Consider the following 26,109-nt stretch of genomic DNA (forward strand, 5'->3'; position numbering starts at 1 on the left):
CTTCAAGTTTGTACAGATTAAGTTTCAGGCACACACAATTTTCTTTGCCAATGAGCTCTGCTACACAGTGACCAGCAGATGACATTTCACTCTCTGAAAATCAAAGTGAGGAAGGAGTTTTGTCTTCGCTGCTGTGCAAACTAATAGAGAATAAAAACTAGTAACTCCCTGTAATCAGACAAAAACTACTGTAGAAGAGTGTTTGATGTATCAACAGAAAGTACGCTCAGTGTATCAAGGTTTCTTCCACTGCTGGTTTTATTAAATCTAACACTTCCCTTATGGGAGACTTCTGCACCTGGAGATCTGGACAAGATGGTGAAATTTCATATATGTGACCACAGAGAGTATTTTTAAGAAAATTAAAGCAGTTGGTTGTTTAGGTCAGATTAACAAGGAGATCAGCATGTGGCATAGGCAACCAACACAATTCAAGAGAACCGCTGAGGGCATGGAGCTGTCTTGTGTTTTAAGATTTGAAAATGGAATGATTGCAATGTATTTATGTCTGACCTCAGTTCCACCACTAGCTGTTTTTCCCTATGTTTGTCTGTCTCCTTCTTCCTTTCCTTCTTTTTTATTTTTAATTCTAGAGCCTGTTCTGATTGTATCCTCCTGTCAGTTTCTATCTGCTGAAACAGCTGAAACAGTTTTCCTGTGCAAAAAGGACTCTTTTGAGCTTTCAGATGTTAACAAGTAACTTTGCACTATGTGAAAATGATGTTTTTCAGGAAGTAGAATGTGCCTGGATTTTTGAAGTTTTTCCTAGAAAAAGTGAAAAGTGTGCTTGTGACAAAAAGCCACTTCCTTGTCAAACTGCTCTTCCAAAAACATGAAGGCGCTACAAGTTTTAAGTAGAAGAAGATAAAAAGTTTTGAATGCAGAGAATTTCTCTGCTTTTGAGGGAGACAACTGCTTGGGATGGAATGTTCTATAAAAGCCTCATATAGAAAGTGATGGTTTCAGACTGAAATAGTCAGAAGCAGCTGATAGCAAACTTTCTGTAGGAGGTGTCCAGGCAACCTTCACAGTCTGCTCATGGTAAACACATGGAAGCTTGACACTGCTCCTGGAGGAGTTCTAGGGAGAGGACAGTGTTACTTGATACTCTACAGAATTGAAACTGTAAGGCTCATAATTCATTCTCTGTCTTTTCTGCTTTGGGATTTGATGAATATGGTTCATTCTGTTTGGCTGACGGGACTTGGTTTGTCAGACCCATATATTTCTGTTCTGGGTCCATTGTTTCGATGACAAGCTTGAAAACAAGGAAAGCTGGGCCTTCTATGTAGAGTCCTGGAAACTGAAGTTTTTCCTTGGTTATATTGATTGTGTTTCATCACTGTCACCAGACAGAATCTCATTTAAATAGAAAGGGCTGCCAGAAAGATAGAGATGTATAAATTGAAATGTAACTTGAAAATAGCTGATGAGTTCAGTTTCTTTCAGGCTACTCCCACAAATAGGGGATGTTTTGCTTAAATTCTGTACTAAAATGAATTTTCTGAGTCCTCCTACTTGGATTCTTGAGGTTAGGCCTCTAGTAAATGTGCTAGCATTAAAAAGAGTTATGAACACCTACATCTCATTTTTTGACATCAGGCTGCTTAATTAGGTGATTGATTAGGCACTGCTGTGTGAATTCTCAGTATACAGTTAGAAACTAAATACCTGCAAGTCCATTTAATTGGGAATTCGGTTAGAAAAATAAGAAGCTTGCAAATATCTAGGAAGACAAGTAAAGCTGAGGTGAAGCTGCCTATTCTTAGAGACAGAATTCAGATGCAATTTATTATCCTTCAGTCTTGTACTAATATTTATGAGAGGCAGAAGTTCAGTTTACATTCACAAGATTATGTGCAATGTATTATTTGAGCAGGATGTACATTCCAGTGGCTTGTTAGCACCATGTGATTGTCAGAGTAATGACAACAGCACTGAGTTTTGTGTCTCAGTCTCTTGCTTTCCTTGGAGTGTGTAAATAGAAATTCTCTAGAAAATTAAACTGAGGATAATTAATACATCCAGTACCCATGATTCACCTGTGGGTTGGAATGCAGTTAGGGTTATTTTGAAATATATTTCAAAAGCTTTACTTGAAACACCTTTTTAATAAAGGGTATGATTACCTAATTTGCAAATCTGCCTCCCACAGAGTAAAGCGTAGTTTAATATGCAAATATTACTACAGAAAACTAGTGTCCACAATAAATGTAGTTTAAAATGACAGGAAGAATAAGGAATTCACCAGTTTTCTAAATAATCCAGTAATTACTTCAGTAATGGGTATGCCTTAAAAATTCCAGATGACCGTTACGTTTATTTTAACCTCTCTAATTTTGCTGATTGGGCTATTACAAACCATGATGAAGGAACAATAGAAAAAGGTATTAATAATAATTTGTTGCTTTTCTCCTAGAGGTACTCAGTGTCCTTTTGAAATGCAATATTCAATTTCTATTTATTTATGTAGTAACATTTTAAAAAATTGAACTACTTGCATATTAGGCTGTAATTATGACTGAGTAGATTTTCTAAAAAGAAAAATTGATAAGAGGGCAAATCTAAACATAAACTGGCAGCCAAATCAGTAATGCTTTAATTAATACTGAGATAAACTGGAGTTACTACTATTTACCTTATAAGTCAGTGAGTATATTTTATATTCAAACCCATTTAAGTATGATTGATTTTGCAAATGTGTCAGAAATGAACTGAAAATAAATTATATTGAATACTGCCATTGCTTATTAGAATTTTCCACTGATCATATGAACTGAAGTGATACAGATTCCCTGGATTGTCCAAGACCATTATATGCTCTGTCACAAAACAAACCAATCTCCGCTTTGGAATTTGAATTAATTTTCTATGTCTTCATTTAAAAAGTTACTGCAGCAAATATAAATATGATGAAAATCGGTGACAAAGAAGGTTGAAGATTGCCAATATGGTTATTTATATCTGATGAGACCTCTGCTTTTGAGCTGATCAGTGTTTGGGGTTACAGTTTGTATTCTGTTATCAAAATAGAGATGTATTATTACCATTTAACTGTTAGTTAAACCTGGTAATTTTGGTGTTTGTTAAAAGTGCATTTGTGGGTTGTTAGACATGTAGCAAAATACTTTCTTTAAAATTATGAATTATTTAATAGTGTATTTATAATCTAGCAAAGCAGTCACTGAAATATCTGCCAACACATTTCACCGGTCCTCAAAAAAGCCTGATATTGAAAACAAATTGCTACAGGTTTTCCTTGCAGCCACTACAATATGCAGTTGCTCTCCAGGCTGGGTACTAAAATGCGCTATGTACTGTGCATGAAAATATTTTTCAGTAGAGAATCTTAGACTGCCATAGAATACCTTTATTTTTCATATGCCATCCTCTGTCTGTGTGTGAGATAATTTGACAGAAAATAAGATAGATAGTCAGAGGTCTGGCAAAGACTCTGGTTTTCTTTCCTCATTTTTATTTTATGCTTTGAAGAGATGGAAAAACACTTGTGAATAATTTTTTTTATATTTAAATGACAGCTTTAAAATTACTTGGCATTATCGTCTTTGGAGGGGGCTAGTCAAGAGAGGAAACTTCAGTCTGTGTCTGAGCCCCAAAGCCTCATCGTTTAAATCCATAGCATTAAAAACTATGAAATTGAAATAAAGTGTAGAGGGATGAGCAGAGCTCTAACTGAGCTAAATACATTTGCAGTTCTGCATCTGTCCCCTGTTTTTCCATGCTTTGATTGTTGTACGTGCTGGGATTGATGCAGTCATGCCTGTTGGATCTTCAGTAGAGCAGAGCTGGCTGAGGAAGTGCCAGAGAGGAAGGTCTAAATCACATGCTCCCTGCAAGCATCAGTAGGCGCATCTTTCCTCAGCTCTTAAGGGAAGAACATTTTTCTCTGAGGGCCACCAAGTACCCAGGCATTCATGCATTGAAGATGAGGTGGGATAATATGCTCTCCCTTTTGCCTCATGGAAAAAATTGGCTCTAACATTTTGCTAGACTGCAACACAATACTTCTTTCACTTAATTAAAGCAAAACATCTCATGCATTTCTCCTTTTTTAATCCTGAGCAGCAAAAAGTACGCCTTTCTCATCTGCAATGAGAGTAGCTGCAAAGTGTTCATTGGGACTTCATGCCTTAGTCTTAATGGGTAGGAAAGGAAGTGCTCATACCTGTCTTGAAGGAGAATGAAATGGATGAAGGAAGAGTGTCCTAGATGGACACTTGGATGGTTTGATCAGTGTTTGGAACAATGCAGGATTTTTGATATTGTAGAGTATATAAAACATTTGATATGTCCAAAATTGTATGCATGAGACATGTTCTGCCAGCAAAAATGCTACTTTAAATGACAGCAGTAACAGTGGTAATATTGTTAAGGAGACTTGATTTGGTTATAGATGCAGAAAAGTTAGCCTTGACTCATTTCTGAGCACAGTGTATGGAGCATCTTTTCTCTTTTGTTTGTACTCTTGTTTCTCAGTTTAACTGGGCAGACTGGAGGGTGAGCTGCACTGTTAGGCTGTGAGGCTTTCTAGACTGGAAAACTGTCCTTATGTTAGCTGAGTAGAAGCAGCACCTTGCAGCCTGAGATCTCTGAGTGCTCTCTTTCCCGCTTTGTAACAAAAGGGCTTATGATGGTACTTATGTTACAAGGATGTTTTGAAGACAATCTAATTGGTTGTTTTTTGGCTCAGTCTTACCATTAAAAGGACTGTTGTAGTGTCTGACTAGCTACATAAGAAAAATGGTAACAAGAATACTGATAAATAATTAGAGACCTGATTCTGAAGGAGCTGGCTGAAAAAATATTTCATGCCAAAGTATCATTGCATAAGTCAGTCAAAACCCATGCAACAGAAGATGCTATTAAAACCTTTTTCATCTGGCTGAAACTTAAAGTACAATTTTACATTAATTTAATTGAAATATAGGTATTGGAAAATAATGAAAGATCTAATATGTATTAAACAGACCTGAATTGCTGTGTTTAGTCGGGATGAACAGAAATATAATAAACTAGTAAGATTGTGAGGCATTCTGAGAAAACAAACTTTTTTGGGTGGGGGAAGATTTTGCAAATAACTTTTACAATTTAGCCTTGGAAGTTGTCTCTTCACTTTGTACACAGTTTGAGTAAGCGTGCAGTTTTACAGCTTTAGCAGCAAAAGAATTCATGGTGTAAAAAACTGAATTCGAACACTCAATAAAAGTATTCCTAAGCTAAAATATGCAACTAACATGAAAAGAAAATAGAGAAGGGATGCAAAAGAATTTATGGAGGCAAGTAAAGGTGCGTAGGAGTTGCATGTTCTATTAACAGAAGAAAAGATCCCCACATAAAATCTAATTTTACTTTGCTACTTTGTAACTTTGACATTGCTATTACAAACCTCTTTCAATTTTATATGAATTTTTATGATTGTCTGGAAAATTAACTTTTCAATAGTTCAATGATATTTATTTCAAGCATGTCAAGTTAACTAATAATTTTTGTAAGACTTTTGAGTTTTATCCCAGTTATAGCAGCCTGTGGTGAAGTATGGTCCCCTGTAAGGCTTTGAAAATGCTGGCTTGGCCTTGATACTTGGTGTCCACTATTTCTGCTATGAAAATTCATCTTGACCTTCATGATAAACATGAGCCCTGGCTAACTACCAGTAGCCTAAAGACTGAATTTGGTTTTCCTCACAATCTTAGCATAATGTCTGGGACACATGTTCCCTGTGCCAATGCCCAAGCAGACCCATCATTGCTTTGCTTAGGAGCCTTTCCACTCAGTTTTTTTCTCTGATTTTCTTTGTACAACTTGTATTGCTGCCCCTATTCCTTCCATGGACACATCCAAGAAGAGTCTACCTCTATTCCCCTGTAATCACTATTAGATTTTTGAAGAGAATTGCAAAATCCCTCTCCTCCTCTCTGCAGACACACAGGGGGAGTGCACTAGCCCTGACATTCATGGTGATCCTCTGCTAAACTTGATGAAATTCATTGGTTTCTTCTTTTATTGAGAGTTTTTCTTTTTTAGAGGGGACCTGATACCCCAGGTATCCGCTTGCACGTGCTGAGCAGAGCATTGCTTCCCTTTACTGGCTAAAACTTAGCTGATGCAGCCCAGTATGTGGCTGGATTTCATAGCCTCAGAGATGTATTAGATCTTTCAGATCCATGGATGGTGAGGCAAAATAGAACCACTGGAAAGAGCTACTAGACAAATGTGTTACTAATGTGATCTCATGGTTCTCTTTTACCTAGAATGTTCCACCTGATTTGTCCATCTGCACCTTTGTGCTGGAGCAGTCTCTGTCAGTACGGGCCCTCCAGGAAATGCTGGCTAACACAGAAGAAAAAGCAGAAGGGGTAAGTTATTAAATATTCACTTTTCTTTATCTTGCAAAATAGTGCTTTTTTCCTATGGTACCACAGGTTTCATGGCTGTCACATGCTTATAGCATGATTATACTGAATTTTCCTCCTTTGCTATGGGAATGTCTGTTTTTTTGGAAATTATAAGCGCTTGCAGTGTCCACTGAAGCTTGCCAGAGTTGCAAATTTGCAATTTCAATGTGCTGTGAGTCAGTATAGGGTTACAAGGGTGTTTTAATTTGAGAATCTGATAATGTGTCATATAAAGCTTGATCACTTCTTCTGAACAAATAAACTTTCTGAGCATTCCTGACTATGTTGGGTGAGACTGTCAAAAGGTCTTAAAATGACTTGGATGTAGGCTGATTGGGTCTGGAAATAATCAAACTCAGGTGTATGCCCTGAGCTAAAATATGCTGTGACAGACCTTTAAGCTGAAGATAAAATATTATTGAGCTTGGTGGACAAGAAATAGCAGTCTGGAAAATGAAGGATATAGGAATTACTTAAATCCTATAAGAATTTTTATTATTATTCCTAATAGGAATTAATTTTTTACTAACAAATAGTTATTTACAAATAAATCATAGTAGTGTAATTACTGTTCCCTGCAGTGCAGTTAATTTGATTTGTTATGCTGTAATTGAGTGTTCCATATGCACCTTATAGTGTTCATCTGAATGCTATGCTCTAGCTCAAATCCTGTTAATTTTTGAGGAAGAGTGACTGTAAACATAGGAGTTACACAGGCAAAAGACAAGTAGGTGTTAACCATAAGTCCATCAGTCAAGAAAGCTGGCAGGACATAAGCATGCCTCTGATATTTATGGGGATGCCTCAAGAAACCAAACTAATGTACAGTAGTCAGTCCCATGAAATGCCAGGCATTTAGACTGAAAATGATATTTGGGAAATGAAGTCTGGGAGCAGTCCCATGGATGATCCAGAGTGTGTTCTGCAGTGACAATTTGTTCCAAGCAAATGACAAGCATATCTGAGAGAAGAGGTGCTACCAGAGTAAGCAGATACAGACTTCTAAACCCCTCTTCCCTTACTTTGTGAATACTGAAACCAGGAGCAAGCAAATTCACAGGGAAAAAAAATTAAAAGAACAGACATACACAGGCATAATGTCAAAAATCACAGTCCAATCTCCAGGATGTACAGTGATAACTGTGTATGGCCACGTGTGTAAAGTAGAGCAACAGTTTTTTTTCTGTTTATTCCCAACAGATGTGAGCAGGGGCATGAACTAAAGGAAGTCTAGGGGAATGTGTGATAAAGTGATACTGTAGGGCAGAATGCAGTGAATGAAAAAACATTCGATTTTTGAACATGAAGTACTGAAACTTTTCTTTAAATCATAAAATCAACTTGCAGATTTTCTCTTGCACTGTCTTTAGCAGAGTGCTGGGGCCATGTGTTAGGAGAATATTTGCTTTTAATACAGAGATCATACCCCGCGAACATGGAAGAATGAACAAACCTCTGCAGAATGATTAGACAATGTGAGCTCGGGTATTCTGCTGGGAACAGGGCAGACTTAAGAGAGCTTTGTAGGGGTCTTGGGTGGAATATTTGCACTAGTTCTGGACTATTTTCTGCACTTGATGTGAGTAGAAAAAGGTTTTTGTAGGACACACTGACTGATGAGACATACTATGTTTGGTGGTAATCTGGCATTTTCTGGAAAAGATTACTGATGTTTTCTGTGCATAACCATGAAGGTCAGAATTCTGGACACTTACACCCCTGCCTAAATAACACTGATGGCAGCTGCTCTGGTCTACAGTGCTCTATACTCAAAAGTCTTCTGAGATGCGCACAGGAAAGATGAAGTTCTGAGTGTGGTCATTTTGTGGCTCTTGGCTGTTTGCAAAGTAGTTTACTGTGCTCTCAGCACCTATTAAATGCCAACACTAGCAGAAGATACAGAGCTACAGCTATACCAACAGAGAGAGATGGTGTTCAGTAAATCATAAATAGATTCCTGCTGCAATGACTTCTATAGAAATGCATTAGGAATCTGCTTGTGTCTCTTGCATATTAATATACTAATATTAGAGGTCAACATTCTTGAAAATAATGGTTTGTAGATGAACACAAGGTCATGTTTTCAATGTCTATATTTTTCTTTTTAGTAAGTCTCTGAAAGCCAAGATGGTAGTAAAATGAATTACTATGTACTTGCTGATAAATTAATAGAACTGACATTTGGTATCTGTATGTGCTTTCTATGAAAAATACATAAATTTTGCCTTTGCATTTATATTTGTAAGTCATAGGCCAGGTACTTATATAGACAGCTTCATATCTGTTTGAAGCAACTGTTAAAAAAAGTTTGAAGATACGAGATAATTTGTCTTGCCTGAAGCACTATTACCTTCCTAGAGAAGCATCAATTCTCTTTATTAAAATAACAGTGCTTCATTTCATTTAGTAGAAGAAAGTATAGCAATTTTTTGAGAAATTGTTGCTATAAACTGGTTTCAGTGTGACCTCAGTTTTCTAGTGGAAAGAATCCTGCAAAAGGAGGTCTTTTCAGTCCTCAGTTACTTTTCATTGCATTAGAAATCTTTAAGATGCTGTGCTTATAAGAGTGCTGGTTTGCCTTTTGTGTTGTGTAATCTCTTGAATGCTATGTTTATATAATAGGTATTCTTGTTATATAACAGGTAAGTTAGCAGTAATGTAATGGCTGAGTACTATGAACAAAATCTCACGCTGACTTGAGTCAGAACAATAAGCAGCTTTCTTGTGCCTAAGAAAGAATAACTGTGTGCACTTTACTGGATTTACTGCTATTTCTCAATTAGTGTGCATTAAAGGTGCAAGGTTTGCTCTGCAATAAATACCTACATTTTTAGTGCAAGAATCCCAAAATGAGAATTTCCATACTTTGTGAGATCAGTGATCCATCTATCTGAGTATACCTACTTGACTCTTCTGAACCAGATAAATGCTAGTAGCAAAGGCAATAGTGAAAAATGACTGGAATTTCCTGAGAAAGAATGTGTGTAATGCTCTGTTTCTTCTAGGCACTTAGTAGTTATTTTGTGCTCTGAGGTTTCATTTCCCTGTAAAATAGTATGGTTAGCTCTGACAATTTATTAAAGCACTGACATTCATAGTTTGCTTGAATGGTTTTGGTTTCAAAAATAAAACGACAACCTAGTTTATTTGCTTAGGTAGCATTATTTTCACTTTTCATTTTAAACAGGTATTTTTTTTTATATTTTGCTGGGGTGTGGAGTGCTACATGTATGTACCACTTTTATCAGTTCGTCAGCAGGAAAGAAAGAAAAAACCAAAAACTAACAAACCAGAAATAGATCAGGAAAAAGGGAAGAATCTTGTGGAGATGGAGTAGTAAATAATTGTATAATGAGGAGTATCATCCCATAGTCTGGGCTGGGGTGTGTTAGGCAAGCAGAATTACAGGTGCACAGTCCTAAACAAGGGCGACCTACAGCCTAGGTATTATTTTGTAATATTTTTGGCTCATTTTCTTAGTGTAACTTTTTATTATTAAAAAAGCAGATGTAAGATGAAAATGGAAGTCCTTATGTTTTTATAAAGCATTTAAGACCATAAAAAGCATTCAGGCCATCTATTCTTAGCCTCGTTGTTATTTCCAGTGAACCTTCTCTGGACCCAAGTGCCTTGTATTTCACTAAAGCTCATTAGTTGGAGCGATTCACCTGAGAAGGTGAACCCATAGCTTCTGGAGTAATTTAGGAATGGTCATTGCAACTTCTTGGAACTGTGTTTTGCTTCGGATTCTTTTTCCTTTGATTATCTTTTTTTGGTAGTTTGATTTTTTTTCTTTTTTAAAAATAATTTAAATCACATCTTCCTTTCCTAGATTCAAGACCTCTATCATCTAGTACTTTCTTCTTAAAGTAAAAGTGATTAAATGCCATAATCAAATCAGTTCCTGGAAATTTTCCCTAATTTTCTTAAGAAATGAAGCCTGGCCATCTATCCATTAGTGCTCTTGAGTTCAGCAGCTTCTGCAATTTCTGGACAATATGAACAATATTAGAAACAGGATTAGATAGTTCTTTCAGATATGATGGATATTGGGTAGGAGAAAGGGATCTAACTTTATATATCCTATAAGAGAAAAGGAAGGCAGAGTTTTCTCTTTCACCAACTGCTCTTGTGCTGTTGCACCTTCTGCACAGGTTTTTTTTCACTGAGAAAAGGTGTCACAAGGACATGGGAAGGAAGTTGCCAGGTTTCAGGGAGGGACGGATTTATAATTTTGTGGCTTCTTTCAGTTTTGAGATTTAAATGACTTTTTCATGAAAGTTAAGCAACAGACCTGTACATTTACATTGTATGCTGTTACCTGTCTCACATTTTATGACAAGGAGAATTATTTCCCTTTGTGCTGCTGTATACCTGGTAGAAAAGGGTCTCCAGAAGAAAAGGTATCCAGAAATATTTGACATGGAAGAATGCCAGGTATTTACTTAGTCTCAGTTGGTTCAAAAATGTTTTAAGATTTTGTCTGAAAGGTTTTTCTTTTAAAATAATCCTCAAACAAACATGCTACATGAAAAATAGGTATTAAGATTAAAAATTTGCCAACACGGTGTGCAAATTAAAATTAAGTGTAAAGTAACCTTCATAAAGCCCATTGCTACTAACTAGTATTTCAAATATATTTCAGAGGGTTTTTCATATGATTAAATATGAATTATTTTTTCTAATGGCATAATCTGAGTATTCCAAACACCATTACTCTCAGTACTTATATAAAAAGGGGCTAGTTTGAACTTTCATTCTATTCTAATGCTTTTGTTACTTCAAAGAGATAAAAATCAGTTTTGTGCACAGTGACTAGGTACAGGAAATTAAATTAGTTTGGCATTTAAAGGAAATTTTTCTGTAAGTGGACAAGCACAAAATCATCTATCATCTGTGTTGGTTGGAAAAAGAATTCTTGTTATTATGCTGAGTTAGACTTGGTTTGTCTGTGTTTTCTGAAATATATCCAACAGTCTCATATATAAATAATATACTATTTTTTCCACCTTGTTATGTCTTTTATAGTACCTCATGATAATTGTAATCAATTATACCACTGAAATTTGAAGATTCTGGATTATATTTTACATGCCCTACCTGATGAATAGACTCTATACATATGTGTGTATTTATATATGACATATAAATACAGGTGTACAGGACTCGCTTTCACATGCCAGTGTGTTGTACATCTGTGTGTGGATGGGAGACCTTGTATCCCAAACACAGGATTGTTCTTAACTGCACCATCCCAATGGAGTGATTGAGAACTCTATTAATAAATTGTCTTTTACAGATATTTAATTAGTATTTGTCAGCAGTGGTAAAACATTCTCTTCTCTCTGGTCTACCAGAAGACTGGTGAGTGCCAAACCATTCTAATTCTACTACTGTACCATACATCCACAGGAAAATCTCATATCATTGGGAGGGTGTACAGTAAGAGACATCTATTTTGGTGAGAGCTTCTGGAGCTGCTGTTTGTTGATCTGTGCTTTGTTCTCCCAACACAAGGTATATGGTATATGCATGGGCGGTTTTTTTTGTTCAGGTATATGTAGGAGTATGAGACTCCTGTAGGGTTTTTTTAAATTCCTTTGCTAATGGCTAGGTTTCATGCTGCATGAACTGCTCACTAGTAAAATCATCTGCACTTGGAGTGTAATGTGTTTCCTTTGGAATTGTGTTTTAATGACTCCAGCAGGACAGATACACCAAACTCACTTATCCTCAATGGAACCCAGTGGATTTCCCTCAGCTGCTTTTGTGGCCTTTCACTTCAAGTGTCAGCTTTTTGATTGCTTACTAGAATAGAGTGTAGTAGTGAAATAAGTAAGGATTTCTTTGCATGTCATGTGTAGCAAGAAGGTGAATGTATAAGTAGGAACAATTTCTGTTTTGAATGACGTGATAAACTAGGAACTAGAATACATCAGGAGACCTTAGGACTCTCTAGAATTTATATTGAAATGATTTTGAGTGCTTATTCAGAAAATCACGTTGTATTTGGTTTTTTTTACTTCTGAGAAAACTTGAAGTTTGTTTTTTTTACTTCTGAGAAAACTTGAAGTTTGTTTTTTTTTGCTATTTGTCTTTCTAGATTTCATTATACAGATGAAAAAATTTGCTCTCAGTGGCCTTAGTAAGCTTGAAATTTGTTTACTTTTAGGCAAAATGAAATGTAGGGTTAAATCCCTTTTCAGTTTCCTGCAAATTGATCTTAGTTGCTGTATTATCTACTGAACACTTCAGTGTGCAGTTTGCTGCATTTTCCCCAATATTTATTTGCCCAGCAACTGTGCTATTCTAATAGTGCATGCCGTGAAGATTTGCTGTGCTTGGCAGCTCTATCCTGTCCTTGTGGCTGGTAATGAAGATGTGAAACTCTCTCCATGCCAATATCAACTCCTGAGAGCTGGTCTTGCAGAGAGGTGCAGGTTCAGAGCTGGAAGCAGACTTCTTTCTGTTTATACTTTCGGGTGTTCTCCCAACCCATCTGAAGAGGAACATTGGTCATGGAAGGAAAAATCTGATTGTGGAATGAGTACTCAGCGGAGTACTCAGGCACTGCTGCAGTCTAACTTAGGGAGAACTGTAGCAAATTCAATTCTGCCATTGAAGCAGAATGGAAAAGTGAGGATTAAAACAAGAATTGGTTCAGATTCCATGTAGTCCTAGGAAACAAACTGAGAATAGTTGGACTGAAAGTTGCTGATTGAATATAACCAATGTAGAAGTCACTGAAACTGGCACTTCTATGTATTGAACTGCCATGAGGACAGCTGAGAAATACTGGCAGAGGGATTAGAATGAGCAACTCAAGGTATACTGTGTGGGTTTTTACCTTGGATGAAAAAAGAAGGGGATTGGTTGTTTTTCTACCTTCTACCTATAGGTAAAATTCTAAAGGTATTATCCCTTTGCCATCTATAAGCTTTAAAATAAGCTTTAAAATAAAGTATGGCAACATACTGATGCTTTTAGTAAAGATTCCCAGTTAGTTCCTGAAAGAGTTTGGGTTTTTGTTTGGATGAAATTTAAGCACAGCAAAATTGAAAATGATACAGTTAAATTTATCTTCAAAATCAAATTCCTTTTTTTTTTATCAGCAGTTGGAATTGATGTACTAAAGGCTATTTATGCAAAATGATGAAAAGATAAACCCCACCAAATCCTCACATTCAGATGCTGTTCTAGATCTCAGTTTTGCTGCTGACATAGTCTCCTAAACCATTAATTTTGTTAATTCTACCAGATGTCTCAACATAGATAGTAACACACTGAGTTTTTAAACCATGCCAGATAAACAGTTGGAATCAATAAGCTAAGCAGTAATTGATACTTGCATTTTTTTCTGTTTTTGTTTGTCTTCATACCTCAGGATTGATTTATGCGTGTCTTGAGGACTGTAGCTGATGAAAGGTACACATAAAATAATGCTAGAAATTGGGTCCTAGGCAGCTCAGACTAACTTCCCTGATTTGTCTATCACATTGATTTTAGTAGATTCTTTAAATTTATTAATATGTCATATTGTGACATATCAATATTTCACAATATTGTGAAAATTGAATTAATATTTGTGAGGTTAGCTTTATAATAGTGAATAGCATAAAATGAATAGGATTTGATTGTCTTCAGAAGACTTTTTTAAAATCAATATTTAGTACAATGGTTGCACAACAAGCTGGAATGAAACAAAATAGTAAGTGACCACACTCTCATCTACATTTTGCGTGAGGAAGATTTGATATTGAAAAGGTTATGGACATGTGGAAGGCTGCATCATAAAACAGTGACATTTTTCTGTTTGTGTTAAATTTGTTTACTTCTTTTTTAAAAGTTAGCATAATTTTTTGAAAACACAAATACCTTAGACTTTAGCTTAGTCAAAAGTGTTTTGAGATATTAAATTGTTCATGGTTATATATGATTCTTGTCTGCTACAATTCTGCTACTACTGATTGTACAAAGTGCAGTTTTACATTAATCTCTCAGCTGAGGCAAGGCCTGGATAAAGTGATACTCAGACATTGTATTCTCTGTTGTAATGTGCACAGCTGTAAGATGAATTATTTGTAAAGCCCAAGACCTTAAATTAAAGAAAGCATAAGTTTTACTTTTATCCAGTTATATTGAGATTGGAAGTAATAATTATTCAATGCTTTTATCTCTATTTGTCTTGTAATGGCTGCGTATAAGGGTAGCTTCCTGAAATATTTGGCTAGGTTGGTTCAAAATTTAAAAAAGGAAGGATCCCCTTTTTCCAACTCAGTGACTTATAATAGCAAATTAAAAGAATATTTTGATGGGTGGTGGAAAATGTTATCAGTGTAGGAAATGCATAGCAGTGCTACAGAGGCTGGCAGTGTGGAAAATGTTAATTCTGTCTGCAGTTATGTGTAGCAAGAAACTAGACCCCTATCAGCCAGCTTGGCAGGATCTCAGCAGCTGGAGCTGGGAGATTACACATGGGATTCTCTCTCTTGAAATGTGCTTATTGTGCTCAACCTCCAGGAGTTACCAATACCTTCTGTGGTAATTAAAGAAAACAACAAAGCACCCTTACCCTCAAATTCAGTCAAGATTTTTGTAATGGGAGTTTGTTCCTAACTCTCCTTATCCTGCAGGGTTCAGCACCTTGGGGTGCTTTTGATTCTAATGGTGCTCTATATGCATCATAGACTCCCATATTGTTTAAGTTTGGATGAGAATGGTCCTCCCCAAAGGGGTAACACTTGAGCAACACCAACAAGGATAGCATTAAAAGAAGAGATAGAACTGGTGTAGTGAGACTGAGCAGACTGAACAGACTGGATTCCTGTCTAGAACAGGAAATGGGAAGGATTTGATTTTGGGGTGGGTTCATCTCTGTATGGCCTCTGTGGCGTCTGTCAGAGTTGCTGATAAACATGCACAATTTCTTGCTGCTGTCAGTGAACTCTGTTGCTGAGCAGGTCTGGGGTGTTCCGCATGAGGATTCATCTGCATGTATCTAATTGCATCTCCTCAGGGCAATAGGAATTTTGAATCCATGGTAGCTGCATCACTGAGAAAATCTATGATATCTTAGCGAAAATAATCGGTTTAGTGAGAACAGGTGTTATTTCACCTCTCCCTGGAACAACCATTTGTCTGTGGAGAAATTATTTCTTTTGATGCCTACCTGTTCCTTAGGGATTGTGGTAGTGTTGATTCACCAAGAAGGTTTCTGATTTTGTAATGAATTGTTGGAGAGTCAGCAAATGGTTTGTTTCAGTGATTATAATGAGACCAGAGCCTTCCAAGCAGGTGAGTGTATGAGTCTTGTATCTAAATACTACTGCAGTGTGAGAGCTACACTATTTCAGGTTCAAAGTTAAAATACCTAGGTTTTGTTTCTCTCTTATCATAGAGAATTACCATGTTTAAATTACATATCAGGATGGTAAGAGCTCTTCAGTTGCGGGAGGAGGGAAGGAAAGTGAAAGAATTGAAGGGGTTTAAGACCAGGAGTGTTAAGTAAACAGAGTGAGGCTGGGAATGGGGAGCAGCTCTGTAGGCAGAGGTGAGATTCTGCCCCTGGCCACCAGGTGCCTTATTTGTAGCTGAGTCTGGGAGCTGAGCACAGCAGAGAAGCCCACGTGAGCCGTGAATGCCTGCTCTTCACAGGGGCACTGACTTACCTTTTTGAGTGGTAGGATCATCCACCTATAGACTATGAGTTTGCCTCAGTGTGTGTCAGGATCACTCAGCTTTTCCTAAACCTGGATTTTAGTTTTTTAGTGTTTGAGTGGCCACTCTTGTGAGCAGAGCCTTGTTCCCTCAAGGTTCAGTCAGAACTGCAGGCTCTGGGGCAGGGAAGGGAGCTGCCCCTGCCTGCAGCATCTTGTGCATCCAATCTGCCAAGCTACCTCTGGCCTCTGTGGTGGGGAGTGGGTCCCATGGCAGCAGGATCCATTTTGGAGTGTTTGCAGCATCTCAGCAGCAGTTAAGGCTCCTGCTGTGTTCCTGCAGGCGGTCTGGATTGACTTCTTCCTCTTCAAAAGCATGCCTGATAAATATACATGTATACACACACACACACACACACACTCTCATACATTTAGGTTTAAAAAGAGGGAGAGGGAATGTGCTCTCTATGATGCTTCCTGACCTCTTTGTATGCACCTGTCCTTCGTTTTTCCAGTGAAAATTGAAACCCGTGTTTCAGAGTACATGGTTAGTGAGAAGGAGAGGTATTATCCCCACATGGTTAGGTTTTTGGTCTTGATCCATAAATATTTTTTTTACAAACATGATAGTTGCTGAACTCTGAAGATTGTCTTCTCTTTCTCCTGCAGTCTCCTCTTTCTGCCTAGGCTACAGACTTTTTAGCATTTGCTAATTCGACAGTTAGTCCAACTAACCCTATAGTTTTTTAAATAATAGCCATTCCCTCTGGGTATAAATAGATAATGCATTGATTTCCTTTTTTATGTGATAGGGGTGAAAGCTCAAGCCTTATTTTTCTTTATGGAAATTATGTACTTCTAAGTAAACAGAGCAAAGAAAAGAAACTTGACAAGAATAAAGGGTTCTGCTAGTAAACCTTTGTTCTAATTATGTTGGCTGGTGTCATCTGCTTCAGTTTGGGGAGTCCTGTATTGTTGTATATGATTTTTGTAGTTAATGCTTGTTTCTGCAGATAATGCTGATAGAGTGGATTGTGCTTGTAATGATGGTGGTACATGCAGCTTCCACTCCTGAGGCAGCCTTTGATAGCTGACAGTCTGTTGACAAATATGCAGAACACTCACTTTTTTTGAAAGATGTTTCTATTTAAAAAAATATTGGGATGAGTCACAAGATAACGGTATGCAAATAGCAGAAGGAAAGTGAAAAATTTGGAAATCCTGTTTTTTCTTACTGGAGATTATTTAATGTAGTAAATTGACATAGTCTCGTGTATATGTAGGTCATTTGGCAACAAACTATTTTAGTTATCTAAGTATTCATGCATTTTGGTCTTCCTGTAAAATTCCATTTCCAGGTGGTGTTTGTTTGTTAGAATATAAGTGATTTACTGGATATAGCTTGGTGTCTTTAAAAGAACTTGTGCATTTGCCCAAATTTTAATAATGTCAGTAACTGATTAAATCCTTTGGCTGTTCCAAGAAATTTCAGGTGGGGTTTTGTATTCTCTCTCCTCAGCCATATGTCACTATTTTTTAGATACATTACTTAGGGAAATACAAACCTTTTGTTCTAAAGAAACAGCTTCTTGGTGGGTTTGGAGGTCTTCAGAGGAATGTATGAGGCAGTCAGCATTTGCCTCTGCCCAGAAGACCACAGTTCTCTTTCTGTGTGCTTTCTTGGTGTTACTGCAAGCAATATGAGACTCGAGTGCTTCTTGTGACTCTGAGTATTCCAAGATGCTGCAAAGCATAAAATAAATCATTTTAGGGAACTGAGAGCTTTGTGTGGAAAAACACAGACTTTCTGAGTTTTGAGACTGCACAGCCTTTTTGTACCTCAGATGTCTGACCCTACCTAGTTTGCTGAGTCCTTTCTGAACTCATGTATGCCATAGTATAAGTAGGGAGAAGAAATAGCACATGCAGTAAGCTTTCTCCTGAGATTTCTTCTTTAATTCCAGTAACTTTTCCAACTTTTTCCAGTGAAATTAGAATAATTTTCATAGATGACTTCAAGATTTTATTGTTTTGATGTAAAAAGAGTAAAGAAAAATAGTGCCTTAACACAAGTAAAAGCTTAAGCAAGAGATTAATTAAATAAACTGATTTGTGGATCTTCATGGTTAATCTTTCTGCTTGATATAGTTTATCAGTGAAGTACAAAAGTTATTTTGTTACATGCCATCTCTCTTATTCTCATCTTATTCTTCCTCTTTCTTTTTTTGCCCTAGCATCTTATTCACAATGTCTTTTACCACAGGCCACTCTTTGAAACCTTTTGTAGATAGGATGGGATAGTGTTTAGGGGCTTTCCATGTAACTTGATATGTAAATCTCTTGAGCATTCAAAGCTACAAATATAGCTGTTGGTTTAAAAATAGTAGAGTAGGAAGCATTTTCTATATTCTTTCTTACATGCTTATTCTGCTTGCATTTAAAACAGTTAGGAAATTTTGGTTCATAACCATCTCCTTTTTATAGTCTAACTACATTCCAGAAAGGGAAATTTCCTTTCTTTTGCTTCCTAATTCTGACTGGATTTTTCATTTCCAGCAGTTTCTTTTTCTTTTGACTTATTGGATCACTTCCAACTGAGAGCAAGACTGGACTAATCACGAAGTCAGATTCAGAGAGCCAAAATGGGATTGTGAATGTGATTATTAAAGGGAGTGATGCAAACACATAACATTCACTCATCTCTAAGTGAAGACTTCAATCTGTGAGGAAGTGCTTAGCTAAAGATTTCGTTTGTTCTGCAGCTTGGCATAACCAAATAAATAGACTACTATTGAGTTAATTGTCTTTCTAATATAAACCTGACACTGATTTTTGCGCTGATTTTAGAGAACAACAATTAAAACCAGGTATCTGTTTATTTAGTATCGATATACATTTTTTCCTCTATTTGTTAATTTCTTTTAATAGCTTTTATTTCCTTTATTTATACTGTGATTTTTGGATCTCCTGCACATTTTTCCCTATCTTGTGAGACCAATTGTTTCTATACATTGTTGTCTCATTCCTGTTACTAACAGGAGAGCTTAAATTTGGTGCAGAGCTGATTGACTTACTGACAGAGCTGTCTGCTTACTGACGATAATATCCATATTTTCTTTCCTTCCTTAGTAACATTACTTCTAGAATGTCTGTATTTTCTTCCAAATATCACTATCTTTGCCTTACCCTCCCCTTCCCTCTCCCTACTGTCCAATCCAATTATGTTAGAGAAGCACTGAAATGGATACAAAAATAACTCATAGACAACATGAGAAAATAGACATTAAAAAATATCTTTTATTTAAAAGTCTCAGTAATATTATGGTAAAGCATTTTAATTAAGACTAGGAGTTTTTTCAGACTTGTGTACTCATAAATCTATGTCAGATTTTATTAGGAGAATGAAAGCATTTGGTTGCACACATTGTGTGTGAATTCAAAGCTGAAGTGTTTCTATAATATGAAAAAATTTAATTTCACAACCTCTACTCCAATAGTTGACAACTTAATTTTTCAGGAAAATGCTGTCTGCAAAATACCCATCGGTAAGGCAATGTTCTAGCTAAATTGCATTATGAGCTTATTAACTCCCATCTAATCATCCAGTCATGGCTGATTAATCACTCCTCCTGGTGCCTTGTTTTATTAAAATCTGTTTTCTGTGCCACTGACCAGCAAAGTGCTGTCTAATTTCATGTGTAGGATAGTCTTTGCTATGGATTAAAGTGAAGCCCTTATCCTCTGATCTGAAGGGTTGTGTGAAGGAATCATCACATGCAAATGTCTTGCATGTATAGTTATCCTTCTGTGTTTAAGGGATAGGGAAAATGTCTGTGTCCTCATAGAGCTGAAAAGCTTTCCTGTACTTCTAAGGCAGAGTGGAGCCATTTTGGGATAGGAATGCAACTGTAGCTGATGAATTTTTGAATATTCAAATCACCTATCTCCAACTGTGGAACTCTGAATTCATTAATTACTTTGTATTAGTAAGCAGCAAGATAACACGGAGAGCTGGCAGCTTTGTCATTTTCTCAGCATGGGAGGAGGGCAAAAGTAATTTCATCTCTCATGCCAGTGGCAAGAGGTAACACCTCCCATTTCTTTTAATAAGTGTTCTGTATGTTAATGAATAAGCCAAGTTACCAAGGTACTTCCTTAAAAAAAAGTATGAAGATTGGCAGTTAAATGCACTCTTGAAAATTTAAGCTCTCTGATTCACACTACAGTAGCCTAGTTAATAACCTATTTGAAAGCTAACAGCAGCTGTGAATATGACAGGCTGAAAATGTTTTCAGGTTTGCCAGAAGAACCCCCACATGTAGGAAGGAAGAATCAGAAATGAACCAGAGGTTTCTTGATATAACAAACCAGAGCTGTTTTAGTTTCCTATGACTGAGCTGAAAGTTTTCTTAATCGAACTTTTGGGCAAAAAAGCCAAGTTATAGCTTTTTATTTCTATACTTTGAGTTTTTTCATTAGTCTAAGGGTTGGCTACAGGTAGCAGTCATAACTCACTGAAGTAACAAAATTAGGTAATTTTCTTAATAAATTCTTTGAATAAGTCTTTATGAGATGATGATGTGTCATAAAGAGGGACAGAGTTGCTGTGTCCGGCAACTTTACCTTGTCCTTACTGCAAGGTTGGCCATCCCAGCCTTCTGAGTTTACATGACCCAAGTGCTTCTTACTGCAAGGAAATGAAGTGACAGGAGGAAGAGGATCTTAGTGTTTAATGCTGTATGGGTTTTTGTATCATGTAGATGGACATACATATTTGATACCAGTGGAAAACTTTATGAAAAGATGAGCTAGAGTCTTATGCTACTTAAAATACTGACTGCACATTTTAGTGATGCCATACTGCAAATAGGAACTGGAAGTAAAACAGTGGGGAAAAAGCATGGAGCTTTTAAAGAAAAACATGTCCTGTCATTTCCTCCTCAGTGCACCTTATTTAGCATCAGAAGTGATTGTTAGCAGGCCATTTCAAATAAGGCACAAAAAGAATATGGCTTGGCTTTGATCAACTGCGCTTTGATCAACTACAAGTACTGGAAAAGATCAAGAATGGCAGGTGCAGTGTTTTTGAACTCTGCTTATCCTCAGGGTCAAGCAAGGACAGCAATAAAATCAGTATCTATTTCAAATCACAGAATTGTGGCACACAAATACTTCTGGCCTGGCACATGGCCCTTCTTTAGTGTGTGCACCATGTTTGGGATGAGGATGCATGGCATGAAATAAAACATTTTTATTATCCTGGACAAGTTTCCTATTCTGGAGGTAGATAGCAGCAAGCCTTTTTCTGGCCTTACCATGACCCTTGGAATGTGAATGTGCTCAAAGTTTTCTTTCTAGGGTGATGGTCAGTGGAAAATGATGTTGTGGGGAGAGAAGTAACTTTGTTGCTACCCAGTAACATTTTTCTGATCTAAGTTACATGCAGAGAAGGAGTTAAAGCAAATAGACATGAAAGCACAGCTCTTGAAGTGTCTTGATGACAAAAGCCTACCCTGGAAGACAACCCTGGGCTGGAACAGAAGGCATATCATTAATTAGCTTGTTAGATATTAAATTCAGGAAGTCAAGGTGTCGATGAAGCTAATCAAATGTTGTAATAGAAGTAAAGAATACAGTTCAATTTGGAATGTAGTTCAATTCTACTTATTCTCACCTTGCTTATTTTTATTAAAGTTTTAGACAATGATTTTGCTATATGTTCTCAGTTTCCACAAGAGAGAAATGAAAAAAAAAAGGCAACTTTTAAAATAAGAATTTGGTTCAGATAAATGAGTTTAAGTGCAAGGGAAGATATAACATCTACTAGTGAATGGTATACATTTCTTCATTGAGATTTCAGTCACAATCCCATGTGTGGATCATGGCAATATATTATAATTATCATGGCAGTCCTGATAAATTGTTGTAGAGAATGTGACTATCCAGAGTCAGCTGAGATTCTCCTATACACTGTGAAATAAAATTCCTTAGTATTTTTGTGTGCTGCTCAAGAAGATGAAAGAAAACAGAATACAAAAGTCAGAATTAGGAATGGGATGTTGTTTTCATAGCTTAAAGCAGCTTACTTTGTAGCTTTTGCACTCGTAATTAATGCCTCTGTATTAGTGGATATTCAGCACATGTTCTGTGATCTTGCTTTCTGTCAAATTTAAAAAATGCAAAAAACCTCCCTATAATGCCGGCAAGATCCCTCTTTATTTCTCTGCAGTTAGTTCATGGCTCCTTATGATAAAGAGAAAGTAGGGGTAGTAGAATAACATTTGTGCTCTTTTAACTGGCTTTTCTGTCTGGTTAGTGTAGTTCTGGGTATCTGCAGTGCTTGGGAAAAAATGATGAAAAAACCCAGCTTTCCAGTTTGGATTAAATGCATTTAAAATGAAAGCTTGACTGAAAAGATTGAAGCTCTGATGTGCCCTTGAAGAGGAGTCAGTAAGTGCAGATCACTCTGAGGTTTCTGGATTAGCATAGCAGTAAATTATTAGCCAAATAAGTGGCTGTATGTTCTTCTTACTAGAGCTACCTGAAATTTTAAGGGAAGTATTAAGACTGTAGTATAGTGCTCTCTTCTAGTTCAAGGAGGGAGATTATTTCATCATTCTAAATGCTGTCTTGGACGTTTTACTTGATTCTTAGAACAAACCTTGGAATCCTTGGGTTTATTTTTATAGCACTACTTTTATATTTTAGACACCCAGATATATGGGTGCTGTACCATTTTATTATCCACTGCTCTCCAGTTTCAAGTGTCATAATTTTTACTTGTTAATTTAGGTTGATGGCTACCTGCAAGCAGTAGGCAGTGAAATAATTCTTTTGAGTTCAAATTAGTAGCTTTCTGCAAAGTGATTATTGTAGTATAATCACTTTATAATAAGTAGTTCACAGTCACTAAATATATTCCAGAAATGATATATCCTTCAGTCTTTTGCTAACTCTGATGTTCTCATGGCAAGATAATAATTCCTGTACTCAGAATTGTCATATGGAAATGTACTCACTAAATTATGATATCCAGTGTTAGACAGGGTCATGTTCTTTTTTTTGTTTTTCTCAGAAAATCTTTGAGTATCTAGGTACTCAAAGGAAAGAATATGAGGAAGTAATATGTCTAAGTAGCACACTGCTTTTGAGGTATATATGTTTTAATATTGATCCTGCATTTTCTGCTGAAGGAAGTGTTGTAAATCCAGATACTCTTTGGGTAAAGAAAAACAGAAAAAAATCAGTATATACATACCTAAACATTTTATTTTTCAAAAAAATATGACTTAATGGTCAGGAGAAAAAATGAGCTGGATGAGAAAAAGTTGTTGAATTCCAGGGATCTGGATTTTTTTTTTCTGACTAGGCAAAATTTCCTGTGCTTTATGAAATAAATGATTGTACTGTTCTTTTGGACTGTGTCTAATGTAATGTAAGATTGAAATGAAGCAGTTACTGTGAGATGCCACAGTGAGGGGTAACTTCAGAAGTGACTGCCAGTCCATTTGTACTATGTCCCCAGCCCATCCTGAATTTTAAACCTTCCTAGACTAATTGAAAGATCTACACCTCCTAACAGGTGATCAAATCAGCAAAACATGAATTATTTATGTATAACAGGTAATTTCAAATCCAAGAAAATTAAGCACTCCAAAAAAAAGAGCTAATAAAATGTGGTCAGGTAGAAGAGAATGTTAGAATTTGTTTGCTTGTTTGTTCACTCTCTGGTGTGTATGTGAAATTTCTGTTTGTTTTGGTTTTGTGTTTTGTTTTTTTTTTTTTTTTTTCCCCCCAGTTCTCCCTTTGGATTAATGACCAATGCATATATAGCAACAGAAGCTTTGAATCTTAGTGTTTCCTGAATTTGGATGGGTGCTGGGAGATCCATGGGAAAAGGGTTCCTGTGGCTTCTAGTCTTGAAGACAGACAAAAGATGGAGGTGTCAGTGTGAAACAGAATCTGTATTTAGATGTGCTGTGAAGCGTTTGCTTGCTTGTTTTTTGAATCATAGCTTAGATCTTAGATACATGTGCTAGACTGAGGTATCAGCCATTTCATTTCTGTTTATGTGAGCTTTGCATTTATTTTGTCTACATTAGGACAATTGCTCTTGGATATGAGTAATCTTATTTATCTTTAGCTTTACCTAATCCGTGTTCCTAGAAATTTCCAGATGAGTAAATGTAATATACTAGCATGCTTATGCCTTTTTCCTCCTCCAAGGGGGATACTAAATGACAAGGTCACAAGTCTTCCAGAAGCAGACAAAATTTTATTTTCATAAGTTGTACAAAAAAGTCAACTTAGACTTTTGTCAAAGTGACCTGTAAGAAAGAAATGTCTTCTTGTGACTTGAGTCACTCAAAGGACTCTCCCACAGATGAAACGGGAGCACAGCAGGACCTGGGAGGGCTCTGATGAAGCTGACAGCAGAAGGCCTATAAAACACAGCTCTAATTACATATGGAGGATCTTATTGTGCTGTGCACTGTACCACGCTTTCAGAATCAGATCTCTTTGGATAAATTCATAATCATTCCCATGTAGGTGTCAAACTGTACGGTTTGACAAGTGTACATGCACGATTCAAATGGCTGTCCTGAGAGACATTCTATTTAAACATGAATGTACCAATGCAGAATTAGTGTGTGCAGTGTATAAATACTTGGAAAATATTGCACATGACTCATGAAGCTATCCAGTGTCCATAAAAATAAAGTAAATGGACAATTCAGCAATTATAAGGCAATTAATTGTAAAACTGATAATGGCTGTTGAGCTTTGAGTGGGTTCTCTGATAACAGTTGAGGCTGCCTTGTTCACTTACACTTTGGGATAGCAATTTCTTCTCAAAGCAGGGCAATAAAGCATGCATCACCTCTTTTCTAGCATTGTCACACAGGCAAATTGCTTGTAGTGTGGTTTTCAGAGCGTATAAAATTTTAGCAAAACCAAGGATGTATCAAAGGCAAGGTAATAAAAGAAATACTTGTACATAAATCTAACTTGGCTATTCCTTACTCCTTTTTAAGACTGTGTAGTTGCATTTAGATTTAAATCACTGTTTACTTTTATAACTTGCTGACATCTTATCAAATAATTTCTTATCTTGTATCTGTTTTAATACATTTAGCTGTTTTTGAGGAGGCATTTCTGCAGCTGTGGTTGATAACAAAAGTCACAGTAAAGATTGCAAAGAAAATAAATAGGGCCGATTCAGAATTTTGTGTAGCACTGAACAAAAACATAAAGCTGCTCTTTAATTGAAATGTATATTAAAAGTGAGAAAGTTCACTTTCAATGGAGCTATTTTAACAAATGAGAACTAAATACATTGCCTTTTATTACAGTAATTTCACAAGCAAGTTGACATCCAGATATTACTGGTTTTGAAAATTGCTCCTGCTTTTCTTTAAGCTGTCTTAAATAATTTAACTTCTATGTGGCATCTACTAACAAAAGGTCAATATGTGAATACTCTAAAACCACTGAAGGCATGATTTGCTGCAGCATTTTCTGTGCAAAGTCCGGAGAGAAATCTACTACAGATATACTGCTCTTGGTGTCAGTGAAGTATTTAATAGGTAGAGGCAGACTAACTGTTCTAGTAGCTGAATTGTGTTCTAGTAGATTTTCTGAGACTGTAAGATAGTCCAAAGACTTTTAGAGAGAGTGATTTAAAATCTGTTTCCTTAATGAGTCCTGAAACAGTTTTGGTAATATAAAACCTTAAGCTTTTGGAATTATTCTCACTTTCCCTGTAGAAGAAATGGATGACATTTTTATGTGCTGTTCTCTGTTCTTATGCAAGATATTCTCATATGCTGCAGGTTGTAGGGTCAGGGTTTTACAGGTGCCCCTAATTTTAACTTTAATATTATGACATTCTTTAAAATGACAAACCATGAATAGCAGCAATGAAACCTTTCCAAGTGAATGATGTTCACTAATGGCAGAGCTTTACTCAAGAGGAAATGGAAAGACGATTTGTAGGATACTGTATTCTGCATTTTTGACTGGTTGGTACTGAATAC

At 36.5% G+C, this 26,109-nt stretch overlaps 1 protein-coding gene across 1 annotated transcript in view; it reads left to right on the plus strand.

Annotated features, from left to right (window-relative positions):
• Positions 1-26,109, plus strand: part of RYR2 (ryanodine receptor 2) — a 380,434-nt gene that overhangs the window by 108,711 nt on the left and 245,614 nt on the right. Inside the window, exon 3 of the mRNA XM_030944688.1 lies at positions 6,273-6,377. Coding sequence (XP_030800548.1) covers positions 6,273-6,377 — 105 coding nt within the window. The remainder of the gene's footprint in view (positions 1-6,272; positions 6,378-26,109) is intronic.

Source organism: Camarhynchus parvulus, chromosome 3 (assembly GCF_901933205.1).
Source record: "Camarhynchus parvulus chromosome 3, STF_HiC, whole genome shotgun sequence".
NCBI lineage: Eukaryota > Metazoa > Chordata > Aves > Passeriformes > Thraupidae > Camarhynchus > Camarhynchus parvulus.